Genomic DNA, 19,119 nt, shown 5'->3' on the forward strand with positions numbered 1-19,119 from the left:
TTTGTTTATATTCCCATAACATTTTTCATTATGCTGTGACAGCTTCACTGAAAAATTATTTTAATTATCTCAAAATGAATCGCACAAAGAGGGAATATGAAAATATAAATCTTATGTCTGACTGTACTTTAATTGCTTCAGCTAATGAAAGAGGCATGAGATATCTACACATTGCGAAAGCTAAATTGCATGACCAATATAACCAGTATTTGAAATGTGCTGAATCCATAGTACTCATTCTGCTTCAGTGGGGAGATACAGGGACTGTACCTGTTTTGCAGTGCTTGTTTTCTGCTTCTGGTATGGCAAACTAATTTCAATGGGAAATGGTGTTGAAAACACCTAATAATTATCTCTTCTGTTCTCTAGGTCAGCAGCATGGAGACATTAATGAACAAAACAAAGTAAATGTAAGTTCCAGAAGCTGTGGGTTCTCTCCTGCAACCTGTCCACAAGAGTTCAGTTATGTGAGTTGTTCTTATGCAACTGTAATGTGAGAAGATGCTTGTATATGGTATTAAACCACATCCATAAAATGTCCATTGACTATAGTAAGTAACGTAATCCTACAAAAAATTTGACAAAGCAAGATAAAAATGGGCACTAGGAGGCAATAGTATGATTTTAAATATATACACACATAATGGGTCAAATCTGTAGGTCTAATTAAGTATTGTCTGTTCCCACAGGAGAAATTTTTGCCTCATCAGATCCTAACCTTGTGATCTTTGACTGAATTTTATCCAAGACATTGCACACAGGCGTTTTATTTTTACAGACTTCTGAATTTTCAGCTGTTTAGAAGCTTTTGGTTGAAGGTGATGAATTTAACAAAGAACAAGAGTATGACAGAAAAACAGTGTTTGAACTGTTACTTTGTCAGTGACTCTTCTGCCAACATAATGCAGGAATGCTGCAAGGTTATTAGCCAACAAATCTCTCCTCTATAGTCTAAAAATATCTCCCAATTGGGTGCCTCAGTGAAATGCCATGTGTTATAAATGGCAAAGCTGATTTCCAACTTACACGGATAGTGAGGAAGGGCTGCAGGAGCTTTGATATTTAGCAGAAAGGTAACGGACATGTTGCCACATACGTAGCCAGCCCTAAGTAATTGTTTTCCTCCCTTAGATTAGATGATTCTTCTCTTGTGATAATGTCATAAGTCAAAATCCTGCCATTTCTCACCATTGTCTTTAAAGGGTTGCAGAGCTTTTTAATTTTTTTTTTTTTTTTTAGTGTTGGGACAATAGTCTTTCATAATCTTTTAATCTCAGAGGGTTTCCCTTTAGTTCACAAATATTGCACGGAGTTGTAAATCTGTGTAATTAGTGGCAGGCATTAAGGGAGCACGCTGACTCAGGAAATTAGTAGTGATTAGGAGAGGCTTTCTCTTTGGTCAAATCAGCAGTGACAGGACATTTTCCATCTGATGGCTGGTGTAGGTTCATACAGCTGGGGATGCTTCGAATTTGTGTAGCACATCGCCTCTGCCCCTAGGAAGTTTTACCTGCTGTGTTTCCTACAGTAACAGTATTATCCAGTCTAGCAACGGGCCAGATTGGTCAGTAGTGTAAATCAGAGTAACACAACACTCTCTTCTGCCAGCAGTTCTTCTGATTGCCTGTGTCTCTAATACCATGACTCTGAGGCATTAAGCCAAAACTGGCAGACTTTTTCTGGAAAAGCTAATTTATGTGTTGTTCATGGGAGAAGAGATGTGGACATTGTAACCCTGTCTTCTCATATCCAATAAAAAACATGCAGGACAATCTTAATTTCTCACAGTAATAATCAAGCAAGACCCACTATGTAACCGGGACATAAAGTGTGTTCAAACTCACATATGTTATTTATAACTGTTAGATATTTTTCTCCCAAGAATGTCTTTTCTAGATCAGATTTCTTTGTCTCTACTTCCCACCTTGCAGTCCAGTATTCTGTCACTTTACTGTATTGCATTAACCAGAGTGATAATCTAGCTATTTGTCAGTGAACCCCCTTGAACCAGGGAACCCCTATGAACCCCCTTGCTCCAGGGAGCATCATTAGCTTCCTCTCTCCCATGGTAATGTGATCCTTTGGGAGTAACCTCTCATGTGCTGTTGAAGCAGTGCTTAGGCTGCTAATGGATTTTCCTGTTATTTTGTTGGTTTCATTTAAATTTCTAGCATTATAAATACAGAGTTCATATATAAGTCAAATGAACAGGCAGTAATTTCAGGGGTTATGTTGCAGACAACAGGTACATGTCAGAGTAACCAGATGACTTTTACAATCTCATTGAATGAATATGAGTAGATTTTCTTCAGTTGAACACGTACCTTGTAAATTTGTTCCAAGTTGTTGATTCACCTAAGGAATGTCCCACCAGTGAACAGCAACATTGGTATTCTTCTTTCTAAATATTTAAACTAGCTACATATTATTTTCTATTCATCAAATGTTTCAGAGCTTTATAGTCTTTCTAGGCTGTAGCTTGGAACAAATAGTTTAGAATCTGTTATTGTGTGCTCTTGTTGCTAATTCTGTTTCACTATAATTGATGTAAGTGTTTACTTAGCTCCCTCCAGTGACTTGATGAGCAAATAAGTCCATGGTGTGCTATCATTCTAGATGTTGAAAAACAAGTTACCACAAAAGGCAAGATCAGTTCTTTAAGATGATATTATATGTAGCATTCTGTAGCATAATGACTAAATACTATCTGCTAAGCACATTTTAGAATATAATAAACAGAGCATCTAAGATTTACCACATAATTTTACTATTACTTATTATCAATACATTTTTATCCCTGGCAGAATTAATGCGTGAATTTCAACATCTAGTGGGAGTGAGAAAGCTCCACACTTCTAAAAGAGGATTAGTATTTGTAGGAGAAAAAGGAGGAGGTTCAGAATCTGAATTCATTTTATGAGCTGTATTGAAGATGCTCCTTCGATCTTTGTAATGATATGCAGAAAAACACTTGCTATGGAAACAAAAAGTATTATGAACTGTATCCTGAGGAAAATCTGTGTGCTTTCACTAATGTTAGACAGAACAAATTTAACTGATCTGGGGTCCATTTGTGAAAATGGTACCATTATGAGAAATATATTGGAAGAACAAAAAATGCAGTTGTTTACGAGCCAAATTGAATCAGGAAATGCTCTTGGAGCTGAAAAGCTATGGAGAAGTCTGTGCAGGCAAATTGCAGCAGTATTCATAATAGGAACAGGAAAAAATGACAGTATAAAGAAAACTGATTAGATTCTCAGAGGGAACTTTTAGTCCCATTGAAGCAAATGGAAATTTTGCAGCTGATTTCAGCTGTACCACGATTCAAATATGTGAGGATGAAGATTTGGGAGAGTTTCTTCGGGTTTACATCTTCCGCACTGAAAGTACATCCTTAAAGACTTTAATTTTAGAGGATTGTGCTTTCAGTGTGAAGAAATGTTTTGTGCTTTTTAAAAATTTCTTAATTCCTCACTCCAATTCCTTAGGTACGTCAATAAAACCAAACCAAACCAAACTCAAACAAAAAAGGAGCCAAATTGCTTGTGTTGAGACACATTATCAGGAGTCATAGTTTGTTATTGGTTTTATTGTAGACTCTAGGAGGTCACCCTCAGGACCAAGTTATCACTGTATTAGGCCAAAACCCTCATAATATAGTGCCAGTCCAAAGAATTCAGAGAATAGGAGAAGTTAGTGTAACTCTTCGTGAACTGGAGTCAGACTGAAGGCAATGACAGGAATTGAAATTCTGGCTAAGGCTGTTAGCATCTCATTTTCATGCAAAATAAAGGGAAAAAACCCACAAATCCAAGAAATTTTTATTTTCTTACTCACTTCTCTTTTCTACACTTGGCACTTCTCTCCTCTGCCTTACCTGTATCTTTTCTCCTGTATCTTCAGTGGAAAAAACAATGAAAGCAGAAAAAAAAATAATTAGGAGGAGAGGAATAATGTGAAAACAAATTTACATGATCTTGAAATGATAAGATGCCAAAATTGCTAAAAAGAAGAAATCATGTTTCCACAGGGATATAACCTGTGGAAAAAGTTTCAAACAATTCCAGTGCATAGAGGTTGATCTACACCTGATGTCTATAGCTGCAGAGCAATCATAGTTCAGAATACAGTGACACAGAAGGCAGAACAAGGGCAAATCCCTCACCACCTAGAAGGATACTTTTCCTACTATTTTTATAATTTACAAGTACCAAAGCCAGTTTTAGAAGGTAGGAAAAAAGCTAGTGAACATATTTTGCAAAAAATATGCACTTTCTTGTGGAGATTCAATAAAATAAATTCAAACAAGCAATTATCAGAAAAACAGAAAAAAATCAGAATGTCCTGAAGTCTTGGCACTGGAGGTTTGTTTTTCAAAAGTGCTTCATGATAACGTTTTACTGATTTTCCATACTAGGAATTTTAATAGGATAAGTCATTTCCTTATGGGCCACATGATTTTTCAGTGTGCAATAAAGTAATATAAAATACATTGTATTCCTATTACAGCTGTCAGTGAAGGAGTATGACTATTTAATGAACCTTAACCCATTCAGTGGGAATTCTTGTCTGTTCCTGCATGGGGGAATCTCTGTGTGTGTGTGTGTGTGTGTGTCTCTGTGTGTATCTGTGTCTATAAAGTGTGACATCTAGTTCTGCTGGAAGTATACTTACTCATCATTTCACTGTAATTGCCATGGACCTGTGTAATTTTACCCAGAGTGAAACACCGTCTATCATTTCTTGGCTTTTATGCAATCTGTAATAAATTAAGCAGGAAAAGCTGGGTCAGAAAGGTTGGCTTTGTTCTTGTTTATGATGGGAGAGCTGCTCATTTGTAACTCTGGTTCCGGAGGGAATGCTGTTCTGTGTTTTGTGTCATTGTTCCCAGAGCTGGGGGGTCACTGCCATGCCCAGAATATCTTCCAGCTTCGAGCTCCCTACAGTTGCTACTCCTGCAGCTCAGTCCTTCCTACAGCTGTACAGGCCAATGGCAGCCACTACCAGTGTGACCTTGACCTATCACTGCCCCTTAGGAGGATGTTGAGGACCTCTTTCTCCTTACTTTCTGGTTCCTGCTCTTCTCCTATCGGTTTAATTGTTCAGGCAGGACAGAGTTGATGCTGGGCGTTGTGCTTGTGCATTGAATGTCATACCAGGGCCACAGAGCGCTCAGAATTGCAGAGCTGGAGAGGATGGCTAATCCATGAGGCGCAAGTCTGGAAATTAGATCAGTGATGAAGTAGCAGTATACCTTGCGCCTCAACAATGAAACTGTTGTCTTCTGTACTAGTTCACACTGAATCCCCAGGACACGTGGTCTTTTTCCAGGTTAGAATGAGGACCTTCACAGCAAACTGTGGGCAGGAGCACCCCCTTATGTATAGCCAGGTCTATGATGGGTCAGATGATGCAAGAGCATAACCTTACGGTCAGAAAGTAAGGAAAAATAAAAATGGGCCTCCACTTTGTAGACAAAACTATATCTGTGTAAAAAGAGCATAAATGTTTTAGTTTATTTGGCTACTGAGACGGAAGAATTGTTTATACTAGAGTTGTTACAGATAAGAGTTTAGGTTTTATTTTTTTAAGGCTGTCAAATCAGAAATGTCACCCATCTGGAATACTAAATTTTGATCACTGAGTCAGAATGTTGGAGTCCTTTAGAAACTTGCTCTGTTGCTAGGCTAGGTCTCTCTGAATCTTAGTTTCTGCTTTTATGTTTTAGTTTACTCATGATTAATAAAATATTGTCTCTCTTTCTGGGCAGAAATGAACAGATGGGGGAATCAACTGATCTGATTAACTCTGTGTACATATACTCATTCAACAAATAATCACAAAAGTAGGAAGGATCATGCTCAAATGTTACCTATTTAAAAGTATTATACAATCACCTACTATCTATGTTGCCAAAGGGGTGGATTAACTAAGGAAAGTTTATTATTGTATGCATTATTTATCTGCTCTTTCATTCACTACAGGTTTAATTAAAAAACTGCAGTTTTTCTAAATATTTATTCAGGATGCTGTTATTAAATGTAAATGTGGCATTTTGCATAACGTCAGTGTTAACTTTTTGGATTAGGATTTTAAAGAGAAGTAAACAAATCATGAGTATTTCTTAGGAGGCATTTATGTGCTTTTCATTTCAATAACATCAAGTCATCTGGCAAAATTGTGTAGAAAATAAGTATCTGTGAGATGTAAGAAATGGCTCTGGAGAACATCCAGAGTCTCTTTGGCATGTTGAGTGTTGGAAAACCCAGGAAATGCCTCACATAAAATAGCCAGAACACAACAAAAGATTAAAAAAAAAATCCTTAGCTGGTAAAGTAAACCTGTATAATTATCTAGTTCACCTTATGCCATTGTTAGAGGGGAAATGTCTCACAGAGCAGAGTCCAGCACCTGGAGCACAGTTGTCAGCCCTGGGGAGAGTGAATGACCCAATGGAGGTGTGAGAAAACAGAGGCATTGGGAGGGTTGTACTCTCAGCCATGGCTGCCAGACCAGAAATGACAGAGTCATTAATCCTGGATAGGGCTCGTGCAAGTCAGGGCACTTCAGGTGAGAAAGCAGGCCCAGACAGAGTTCTTTGACACAGGACTATATGCACAGAAAAGTACAAAGCAAGAAGATGCCTAAAAGGAGTCACACGGGGTCAGTGCTATGAGAATATTGCAGCCCACTTTGAGCCCACAGGAGTTTGACTGGATGTTCCTACCAATTTGGTAATAGGGGTCTCAATATCCAGGTTTGCCCCTAAGGTGTCCCGATACTGGCACTAGCAGTTCTAAAGCTTGACCTTGTGGGAGCCTCAAGGACACAACCTTCATAGCCCTTTTGAATATCCAGGAGTAGAAAAGGCACGTGTCCAGTGGAAGATAATTCCTGGGCATCACTAGGTAAACTATGTTTGGAGGACCATGACTGAAAGAAGGAATGATGTGTTCAGAGGGCAGTTCTGAAAATGGGATTTACACAGCCTAAAATGCACATGATATTGTTTCTAACCTTGAACAAGAATCACCCACAATTGATTTAACACTGAGCACAGCTGGAGTCATAAAAGACAGTTTGCTTATCTATTTCTAACTTCTTTGCATCAACCCTGCAGAAAGGTGATTTCCCTATTGAATGACAATCAGGCTACATTGCTATTAATAGCACTGAAGAAGAACACATCTGCTCTACCCTCCCCTCTTGCTGTCAAGGCTAAGCACCTAGGAGACAGCAAATGTTTCTGTTTACTAATGGAAAAGTACCTGGACAGACCTCACTTGCCCTGGGAAGACTAAAAAGTGGGCCACAGGCACTTTCTAGATAAAAAAGAAAGCCTAGATAGGAGGCAAACCAAACCAGCTATGAACCAATACAGAGAAAATAAAGGAAACATTTCTATTACCTCTACTCATCCTTATGAATTCTAGCCAAGATGAACCTTTTAGACAGCTTTTCTCTGGTCATCAGAAGGTCTGTGGTACAGGAAATACGCAATTTTCCCAATCTCAAGCCTTCTAAGAGGACAGGAGCTTCTGGGGCTGAGAAGTTGCCTCTCCTGTCTAGCCTGTCTGTCTCCAGGTACTCTCTGTACTACACAGCCCTGAATCACTGACAAAACACCTCATTTTGTGTATGCAAGGAAACAGAAGCCATTTTGAAAAAACATGGTATAACAAAATCTGAATCTCGTTTCATGACGTCTCTTTCAGTAGCTCTTTCCAGAAGCAGCCTTCAGAGCATGCAGTTAGTGAGGTCATTATCATCTGGAACAGGGAAACTGAGGCAGCACTTTGCAGTCCCTTCATATAAAGTTGTAAGCAACATCACAGAGGCATCATTAAAAAATTACCAAACACGGTAATTGCTGTTTATTCTTTGTGTTGCCTGAGAGCTACAGTGATGAACAGAGCTCTGCTTGTGTCTGTGCAAACACTGTGTGAACTTACAAATGCATTTTGAATGCATTATGCACAATTATTTGGTTCAAGGCCGAGTTAAAGCTTCCACCAGCTTGTTCAGTAGGCTTGACTAAAGGTTCCCTGACCTCCTTGGGATAGGTAGGACTGCAAAGATGGACAGAAATTATAGGTAAAACGACAGGAAGTGTCTCATGCACAGTATCCAAAGGCTCCCATATTATGTCTCAGAGAGAATAGAGCCAATCTTTGAGGAGGGCTCAGATTAATACCCAACACGTCTCCTTTCATGAAGAGGGACTGTTGCAGTGCTAGGTTTGGTTTAGCAAGCTGCAGCTTTCCCGGAGAGCACAGCTGAGCTGCTTAGGGCAAGGCGACTGATTTGCCTTCCCATAGTCCTTTTGGAGTTCCCTGAGCGCCTGCTCCGGCTAGCTGGGCTCTGCAACACAGCGACAGCAAAGGAGGCAGAGAAGGGACTTCATGGTGGCTTCCAAAGATCTTTAATGTTACATCTTGCCCAGGTGGTTTCCAGAGGCTGAGGGACCTCATGCTCGGGGAGCGAGGGGGTTTGCTCAGGGGCGGGACATGGGCGGAGTTGGGGTACAGGAACCAAAAGGGAGAGCCTGAGGGAGGGGCCAGGGCTGGGGCAAGGGGAGGGGGGGGAACAATGTGGGATGAGAAAAGCACTGGGTAAATAGACAACCACAAGGGACCTTGCATAAATATTAAAAAATATTTACCTCACACAGCAATTGTTGGACTGTCCTAATAAGAGAAAGGAAGTGTAAGAATATAAATATTCAAAAATACCTTCAGAAAATAGTATCTCATATGCAATTGTTTTGTTAGTATGTAGATTGTTTTATTAGTATACTGCTAAAAGTTAGTCAAACCTCAGATCTCATCTTTGTAAACTGTAATCTAGCTCTGGGCAGTTCTGTGCTGGAAAACTGCTCTAACTGAGGCAAAATGTGATCCAATGAATTTATGAGTATCTCTGTGGAACAGCTCCAATACCACTTCACCTAGTGTCTCTTTGTTTCAGATACCGCAGTGCCATCATAGCCCTGGCTTTTGTAATAGCTTTGATCATTACAGTAGTCAGGAAATTATATTTGCTGAAATGGGAATGTTTCCTTTGATGGTGCACTCAAAGTAGTTTGCTCCCAGTCTTAGTGCAGCTGGCTTTGTGGAGCCACAAAGTGTCCAGAGATGTTTCACTTGCTCAACAGTCTATGAAATGTGGCTTGATAAAGACTACTTGAGACCATATCTTGGAATACTTAAACACAACTGAAACTGTGCCTATACATGGTTGCTATTGTGTCTGGAGCTGAGAACTGAACCTTTTGATGGAGAACAAGATGTGAAGGTTTTATTTCCTTATCAACTCCATGATTTGTGCATGGTCAACCTTTTGGGCCAGGTATTATCAACGTGAACTGGTTTTGACTGGATTTCTGTTGGATAAAAACCATTAGACAGATGTGCCTGCAGCCAAGTATTACTGAATGCTTGGAAAGGTCTTAGGGTATGGGAATGACTTCAGTCCTTCTGTGAACTTGTGCTTGTACTTTGAACAGGCGCCTCAGCACTTTCTGCACATTGCTGGGGAACAAAACCCTTGAAATGGTTGGAATTGTGCCTGTGAGTTCAGTACAGGTCTGCTCCTCTAAATGACATACTTTATACTCTGAAAACACTTAGCACTGTTGTAGTCAGCCTAGTGCATCCCCAAACAAGTCCCTGTAAATTACAAAAAACCCAGAGTATAAAAGCTGTAATTTCCCCTACTCCCCATGGGCAAAGGGTAATTCATACATAACATTATCCTAATGGAAATCTCTTACTCTATTCCTTGGTGAGGAAGGAAAAGGTAGAAAGTATCAAAGCGGCTAAATATTTTTCCTAGGATATTCATATGGATGTTTAAGTTGATTTTGCATTTGATTTAACACAAATACTTTACACTCCCAGGGGAAATTATTTTCCATCATATTTTCAGTGTTCCTGTCTTTCAAGGACTAATTTGTTATATACAGCTGTTCCAAGGTGGAGGTGAAAAAGGAATGAAAGGCGAAGAAAAAACTAAACTTCAGTAAGAGTTTTGAAAAAACCCCAAACCTTGTGGAGTATCACAGGACTTAGCCAAGTCTTCTCTCCTGCCCACTAGGCTAAGTTACAGCTGTTCTGCATGCTTGACTCATCTGGGAAACATTTGTATTTGAATCATTTTCACAGTATTTATAAATCCTTCTCAGGAAAAAACCCCCCATTTTGTTGCCTATGTCAAAATATGATTTCATTGCAGCGTCCTCAGTTCTTTACAATTTTAAATGAGAGCAGAGTCTAGTTTAGTGAGAATATTACAGGGATCTTTATCAGACTGTTTAGGATGAGAGTTGTTGCCATTAGGGATTACATCACCGTTTTAGGCAAATTGTCCCAGATGGGCTGCTCATTAAGAATATGAATCTTTTTAGAAGAATAGGAGAAGTTATTCTTTAGAAATCATGGTGATATGACAATGATTATTTCTAAATGTAGGTTTCATAGAACTTGCAGTTCCTGAAATGGAGTGAAGCAGGGAAATTAAAGGGAAAAGTCCCATTTTAGGAGGCAGGAAGAAGTTGAACAGTAAATCACTTATTGCTCTCACAGCAACTTGGGCTGAAGATCTTGTCTTTTCTCAGTGGAGGAGGAAAAATGTGTTTAAAAAGGTTTCATTTATCCTTTTATATCACTAATTGGAATTTGTCTAATACATACACCTAATCAGGCTTTGTAAGGATGAAGCTGAACAGATGCTTCGGAAATGAGAATTTTCCCTGCATGACAGAGAAAGTCCTTAAAATCACTGGTATGTATGAATGGTTTTGTTGGAGTTGAAATGTTGTTTAAGGGTATTAAAATTCAGAGGACTGTACACACAAGAACCCAATTCATTCAAGCCCTGCTATGGCTTGCAGTATTGTGCTTACAAGCACATTTTCCTTTCTTAACATTTACCATCTGCTAGAAATGACCCGAGAAGCCATAATTTGATGTATGCAAATTCATAAATAAAGCACAAGATTCCCACATGTGAACATAAATATTCTTCTCAATTACGTACCAAGAAGAGCTGTTCTTCACGGAGATCCTTCAGTGACTATGCAGTGACTGTCTAGACAGACCCTTTTTTATACCAAAACCATAGTGAATACTGATGACTTCTAGTTAACAAAAACTACTCATTTTTCCAGATAATTATTTTACTCTAGTTACAGATCTTATGAAAGTAACAACTTCCACAAACAGTGGACAGAACTAGTCCTTTTTAAAGAACATAAGGTTTTGTCTGATCAAGGGCCATGTTAAATATTGTTTTGTATTAGGAAGACAAGCCATACAGAAAACTTTTGTTGATGCTGGAAATCTTTGAGGTTACTGTGTTTTTACATTCTCACAGTCAGCTGTATTCCTAGAAAACATTTGTACTTCCAAGTGTTTCAGAGTCAGCAGTGTGATAGTTCAGATAATATATTTCATGGAATGTATTTTAGTTGCTTGTTTGCAGGCAAATGCATGCAATAGGTCTGGATGGGGTTTTTAAAACAGGGACAATTTTCCTTATTTTTTTTCCCAGTGTTTTGACCAGCTTGAGACAGTAGCTAAGATTTTGGTGGATTGGAACAGACAATAGGTAATTAAAAAGTGTATACCTTAGAAACATAGGACAGCAGAGAAAATGCGTAAGATCTACAGAAGTTATGGTTCGTGGGTAGAAAGGGAGAGTGGGAGGGAAGGGGGACAAAAAAAAAGAAAACTAAAGGACGGATTTATCATGTGTGCTACTAACATTAAGAGAAGAAATAAATAATATAATCTGTCTGCAGAAGTTATGTGATTTGTTGTAATTTTTTTGGCTGTACATAATAATACTTCACTATCTTTTCTGAGTAGGTACAAATACACATAAATGCTAGTTCTAACTTTGACATGGCTTTAATAAAAACAAAATTAAATCCAGCCTTTATGACAACATTTGGTTTTGGCATCCTGAGAGATGAATTCCGTGGGCTAAGATCAGATTTTGAGAAGCAATATGACCAAAGTAAGCGAGATGCCTTAGTACCGTCGAATGTTTGTAACCTTCAGTACCGAGATATCTGGCCCTCATTGCGCACAGGGCAATTAGCATAACTTGTTATTAGTAAAATCAGTGATGCCTGGGAGAGTTACAGGGATGTTTAACACATTTCAGAATCTGAGCATTCAATGTCATTTATCCTTAAGGTGCTTGAAGAGGAATGAAGAAATTAGCACACTGCATGGAGCTACACTTCTTTTGTACATTCTACTTTTACAGCTATTAATTCCAGCTGAATTCCTGTCAGCAGATATAAAAGCAGATCTATCAGATAGCAAACGAAATACCTCTGCAGCTATTTCAATTATGATATAGAACTCAGAGGATAATAGCCTTGATGTATTTCCTGCTTAATGAAGTAACATTCCTGTCAGACAGGTAATTGCTGCAGCAGGGCTCTGTTCAAAGAGATTTCTTCTATCTGCTCTCATTCTGCTCTCACTGCTGCGATACCTCAGCTTCTTGAAGTTTAGGATGCTACTTTCCTTTTGTGAGCTGACGTCTTAATGAGGGCAATTGCTCTATGTTGGCCAGCACTGATTATTGGCAACAGGTCCAATACTGCAGATAAGCTCCGTGTGATCTCCACTGAAGATAATGGGGCTGTAGGCAGAGAGTTTGTTGAAAAACACTCACAGTTAAATGGAGAGACTGATCTTGCATAAAGTGAGATTAAGGGCAGAATCTCCACTGTATTTGGTGGGAGCAGAGCAGGGAAGAGGCAGTGGCATAAAATAATCTTAAACCAGGAATCTGAGGTTCTGAGAGCACTGATCCAGCAGAATTTCTCTCTGTAGCTGTACTAAGTAAATATCATTATTGCCAAGTGTGTACCAGGAGCACTCAATGGTCTTGACCATACAAGGACTGTCCTACTAGCAAAGTTCAGCGACCCCTCCACTGGGGAACTGATGATTCCTTATTAGAGAAAGCTGAAACAAGAACCAGCATAAAGAAAGAGAACAGATTAAAAAAAAAAAAAAAAACAAACAACAACCCCCAAACCTTATGCCAATATTCCTACTTTTGTCAGTCTTCTGTTATCAGCCTCCATGCTGCATCAGACCACTGGTCTGAACTGAGTGCCCACACTGCTGATCATGGGAACTATGAAGAAAAACAATGGCCAACATGAGCCATGGGTCTATTCAAAGGAACTGAGAAGCAAAAAACCATGGATTTTGGTTTTTCCCTGTTTTTCCTGGTTCTTTCTATCAGCCTGTGAGCAACTAACATATCTACTGCCCAGTTAGAGAATTGCTACTGGCGCATATTGCTGCTATTGTGATGAAAGCAACTGTGCAGGTGAATGCTTAGCCCGAGTGTTACATTGTAGCAGTGCACACAGATGAATATTATGAAAGCATTGGGGTTTTTTGTAATTCAGCTGATTTCCTATCAGCTTCCATGAAGAAGTAAAGGTGGGTGCCAGCGACCTGTAAAGACCTGTGGGATACAGTCTGCACTCATGTTAAAATATCGTGATTAAACCAGCTGAACAGAGAATGTCTGTTCCTTGAGCACCTATATCTGTATATACCTATATATACACATGTATGTGTGTATATATAGGTGATAAAGCACACGGAATAGATTGCAAACATTCTGCATTGCTGTCAGGCTTGGAAATCACATTAAGCTTTGGATGAAATGGCTTGCTCACTTTCCTCTTACACTCTTTCCCAGTACGTTCAGGGCAGCCACATCTAAACACTTGAGGCAGACACTGGCAGAATTTATTGAGCTGAATCACCCCCATAATAAAGGTATTTCTACAGAATATTTCCAACTGGGTGTTATAAAGATAGAGGTCTTTGGCATTTACATAAGCAAATCACATTCTTTCAACAGACAGGCAAGGGTTAACCCTCTTTGCGCAGTTAGATTGAATCCAGTTGAGATTTCACTCAGAACAGAGGAGAAAATTGAAGTGCATTCCAAGAAAATGAAGTAGCTTCTTTTCCTTTTTTTTTAAAATTCAGATTGGTTCATATTTGTAGAATATGATGTCACAGCCAATTCCAATGGCCTTTAATGGCATGAGGAGCCTTGTTTGATTACACATCTAAAGAGACAATGCCAATTTCCCTTTGATTCAATTGCTCGCTGTAGTAATACTTGCATTTGTGAATCATGAGCTGGATCTCTGCAATTTACCACGGTTTTAGTAATTTCACTGATGATGAGGACAATGTGTTCTACTATTTGAAGAAAGAAAAGCACTATGTGCTTTAATGGTGTGTGCATTTTAGACAATGTAGGGACTGGAGCTCATTTTTCCCCCAGGATCGTCTGCCACAACACACATCTCCACAACAGCACTAGTTCTCTGGAATCAGGAGACTTGTCCTAGTGGAACCTTTGGTTTCCATAGAAATGGGTATCATGGCAATGTGTAAGAGTGATTTTCCTCCTTTTCTGGGCCTTTTCCTATTAGCCCCACAAGAAAAACTAGAAGACTGATTACTGCAGAACATAAACAAAAGTAAAGAACCTGTGTTTAGATGATTGTTAAAGAAACTGTGATTAGTAAACATGTATTTTCAGGATCAAAATACATACTATAGAATGTGATTAAGAGAGACTGGATAACAAAAAAAAAAAAAAAAAAAAAAAAGGCCATAAATACACAAGTAATTCAGTTTTCATCTGCCCCTTGTTTAATTCTGTCAGTCATTGCATGCTCTGTATTTCCATTTCAATGCATTATTTAATGGATAAAGGGAGTTTGGGGGAAGGGAGTGAGATAATTTCATTTGGACAGCCATCAGAATTTCTGTAAACATCTGGTTCTGGCATTTAATATGAAGTGCTATTAGAAGGTAGCATGAATGAATGCTGAGTGTTCTCACTGTGTAAGAAGTGCATTTTCCTCTCCTGGAAGTTTGCACACAAGTGAACTTGAGTCAAGTTTGTAGATAGGTTTTGCAAAGATAACCTTGCATTATCTAGTGTGAGTGTGAGAGACTTGCAACAACAGTTAAAGTCATTAAAGACCTCTCTGAAAAAGAAGTTCAAAAGATGATAAAGCCCAACTGGATATGTTTCAACCAGCTGGATTTCAGTAATTGAATGAACATAGTTGAACAACTAGTTAGAGATGAAAAGAGTGTAGAGAATAAAAATGGAGACAATGAAAAATTCATGTCACAATGGTCTAGTCTTTCTCTCATTTGGACAGGACTCAGTAGATAACTTGGAGGATTGCCTGTGTCTTTGATATTCCCATATTAAGTGATATGCTGAAGTGATAACAATGAAGAGTATGTTTTTAGCACAATTCATTATTAATAGCACGTTTTTATTGTCTTGGAACACTTCAATCACATTTTTTATCCAGTAAAAAGAAATGCTCCAAAAGATATAAATAGGATTAGTGTCACATCTGCAAGTAAATGCACTTGATTTAGAGATTATATTGAGTAATTGCAAGTTTAAAAGTGTTCATTCAGAGAGGAAATAACATAGTCCAGGAATGAAAATGATGCTTTTGGACCCTACTGCTCAGGCCTTCCTATTTTGCCGGTCAGCTGCTGTTGATGCATGCTGAGCAGGCTGTAGTCAAGGCAGTCCTTCCTATAAGGGTTATCTTTGGGTCAGGTTTTCATTTTAGAACAGAAACTCTAAATATATCAAAATAGACTAAAGACAGCCAAATTTCTCTCATTTTCAAAGCAAGAACCTCAAAAAGGTACCTGAGCCCTGAATAAGCATTTTGAGACAACTTCAAGTATGTGAAGTGTAGATAACATTCAGTACAAATCTGAACAAGTTCTGAAAGGAGTTGAGCTTAGAGAGGGGACATTTTAAAATCTATTTCACCCTTAGGACTTCTGTTAGCTTGCTGCTTGCTTTTTCTGAAGAATCTCCCCTCAAACTTGCTGGTTTGTGCCTCTGCCTTATATTTCATGTGTCTGGTAGAGTCCGATCCAGATCTAAGGATGGGGTTGCAAACAAAGCAGCTTTGTTTAACATTTTTTTTAATCAGCCACTGTAAATAAGATTGTGAAAAGAATACTCAGAAAAAATATTTAGCTTTTTCTTCAAGTTTAGATGCACCTCCATCCTTTTTCTAAATGGACTACCAGTCATTTCTTCCTCTTTCACACAGACTTTCTGACACAGTCAGCTTCTTTGATCAATTCTCATACTCCTGAGGGGTTTTATTTAGAATTAACTAATATCCCAGATGAAGGTCCAACTTTTGGATTTATTTATGCTGGTGAAATTGCACTTCAGGAATAAACAGCTGCCTCCTACTTAGCTAGATGGAAAATACAGGGCTGGGTGTTTGCTGTTGAAATACAGTCTTGGCCATATTTACTTAGCGCTTCCACATCTAGTTTAATTCAGGTTTTCTTTCATGGTTACGCAAAACCTGAAGTGCCAAATCATGACTTTGTCACACAATCCAGAAATCTGGCAAGAAAACAGCTGCAACAGCTCTTAGAATTCTCAACTCTAAAGAACTCTCAAAATCAAAGAACAATGGTAAAGGACAAAAGAGAATTTGTATTCCAAGCCTCAAAATGTAGACACATCACAACTGTCTTCTTCTCTTAACAAGGACATCCTGTGTATTCAGAGTGCTTGCACAATACAGCAACACCATCTTTCACTGGGGAGAAAAAGGATTCTGTGTGCCACTAGTACTGAGAGCCCTGAGAGCAATATGTTTGTAACACAAAAAACATTTGATAAGATAAATCGCCTAGCTTGGTCTATTTAAATTTTACAATCATGAATACTGGGAACAGCACTTTTTTACATTTAGAGGTAGGGCCAGAGGGAGAAAACAGACAGCACAGTTTGCCTAATTCATAACATGACGGATTTTGGACCTAGTTGGGCTCACAATGATAAATCTTCCAGGGACAGTTTAAGATATGTCTCTGTTCTCCACCTCACCTTCTGATGGACGTTACTGAACTTGAAGCAGGAAAAGCAGGATGAGGATCATGTGTCTTAACTCTCAGTGCAAAACAAATTTCATGGTCTGGAAGGCAGAGATTCAGCCGCACATTCCCTTCTGCTGCCTTTGCACTGGGAACAGTAATGGTCATGAGCTCAGAACTGGTAGTGAGGAGCAGTGCCTTCTTAAATCAACTTAGGAAGTTATGTTGAATTCAAGGGCATTGAAACTTCCTCTGGGAGCAGTATATTTTACTTGAGTCACCTATTATACATGCTGTGTGGATGGTGAATACGAATGGAATCAAAAGGAAGGAGGGGTAAGAGTAGGGTTGAACATAAACTTCTGCCTGTCCCCATCCAGTGCTCCTGACTGACAGCACACTTGTGCTGGGTATAGTGAGAGGGTATGGTGCAGCATCTGTCTCAAAAATGCCACCTTTAGACTTCAGCTTTGCCCAAGGGTCTATTCAGGAGATGAAGTTGGAGACGGAAACAGACAGTGGCTCACATGTAATGTTGCCTTAGACATGTGAGCTGTCAGTAGCATTATGGCTGTTCAAAGGCAGAAGCAAAACGGTCTCTCTTTTATAAATGAGGAATGAAGGTCAGAGGTTGAGCGAGCTGGCACATACTGTGCTTCTCCAGGGAAGCCAGCCTTGGTCACTGGAACAGTTCACATGGGTCAGCTCATGCTCACAGGTTGTGTTCCATAACCTATGTCTAGGTTATGGAACATGAACTCAGCGGGAACTCTCACTGAGTCTGATGTGACACTCATCTGGCCCTCTGCATTGTTGTCTTGGTTCTTCTGTCAAGACATCTGCTGCCGCAGCCGGAACACTCTTCCATTGCATGGCACAGAGAGCTCAGGCTGCACATCCTCAGGCTGAAGGGGCCTCTAGAGTCTTGCAGGGTGACAACGCTGCCTGTTGGGTGCTATTGGATTTGTACTGAGGGAGGGGAGGCCCACAGATGTGGTCCATGTCCAATCTTCCTACTTCATAGCTAGAGCTAACCCAGCAGGAAGCTGCTCTGGGCTGCAGCTTGCTCTTGGGAGGAGCCAGACAGCTTGCTCTGCAGGGCAGCCCAGAAGTGAACAAGGAGATAAGCAGCATGGATTAGAGCTAGAGTCACGTGTGAAAAAAAAGATCTGGGACCAATTGACACGAATTCCATCATGAAGCCAGAACATACCCTGAGTTCCAGACCAACACAGAGTGCCATCCTTTCTTTCTACCCTTGTGACAATGTTAGAGTTTCTGCCTCTCCTGAGTCTATTTGTGTACACTATTGCCTCAGTATGAACCTCTCCATCTGAAAGTACCATTGCACCAGAAGAAGCTAGAAAATAGATACGTTTAAGTGCTACTTGCTGGCATTTTAGAATAATTTCTTGAATGCAAAGGATGTGTGGCTATATTGATATTTTAACTTTTACTTAGTTGTGCTCAGATAAGTGAGGTTACCCAAGCAACCTTCCCCAACCTTTTCCTGCACATTTCTGAGTGCTCATATTCACTTTTTTTTTTTTAATGTAATAATCAGATAAAATGTATGACATGACTGTACTGAAAGGTGTTTGAAGTATAAAGCAGTACTCTGGATGGTTTACATCATTGTTCAGTTTTAATGCTAAGCACGTGAGAAGTTTGGCAGTTTAAAAATTGATCATTTATTTATATTATGTGAAGCATATGCATGGAGGGTAAACTGTGATACTTTGAAACTGCAGTACTTTTCATTGCCCAACATCTACTGCACTGCTGTAGTAAGAATTGAAAGCTTAACAGAAGAGGTGGAAAGGATTTGCAAAGGCTCTGCTAAAATTCAAATACTTAACTAAAATTATTATAAGGATATATGAGGATATTTCTGCTATTTAAAGGCACCTTGAAATTTTCTCTTAAAAATTGGACTGCTTTTATGATATTCTCCTAGAGAATACATGTAATCTGATGTTGGTAATAAAGGAATCGTGAGATTTGACTTGAATTTAGGGCTGTCTGTCTTTATTAGTAAGCTTAACTCTTAAGTTATGGTATGCTGGAGCAATTCAACAGCATTGAAGTCAAAGTCTTATCTTAGATTCTATCTTATAGGAATACTTTTTGTATATCAATATACTTTATGCTATGCTGCCCAGAAAAA

General features: G+C 39.1%; 1 protein-coding gene across 13 annotated transcripts in view; it reads left to right on the forward strand.

Annotated features, from left to right (window-relative positions):
• Window positions 1–19,119, forward strand: part of CABCOCO1 (ciliary associated calcium binding coiled-coil 1) — a 264,326-nt gene that overhangs the window by 38,877 nt on the left and 206,330 nt on the right. For 11 of the 13 annotated variants that reach the window (XR_006016913.1, XR_006016914.1, XR_006016912.1 and 8 more), the window contains one exon: window positions 370–467. Coding sequence is in view for 9 of the 13 variants with exons in the window: in XM_042033354.1 (XP_041889288.1) it covers window positions 370–467 (98 nt within the window). In the remaining 4 variants the exon portion in view is untranslated. The remainder of the gene's footprint in view (window positions 1–369; window positions 468–19,119) is intronic. The other 2 variants (XM_042033358.1, XM_042033357.1) reach the window with 1 other exon arrangement.

The sequence above is a fragment of the Corvus kubaryi genome, unplaced genomic scaffold (assembly GCF_017639235.1).
Source record: "Corvus kubaryi isolate FWS band 111438036 unplaced genomic scaffold, C.kubaryi_AGA036_p1.0 37357, whole genome shotgun sequence".
In the NCBI taxonomy this organism is placed as follows: Eukaryota; Metazoa; Chordata; class Aves; order Passeriformes; family Corvidae; genus Corvus; species Corvus kubaryi.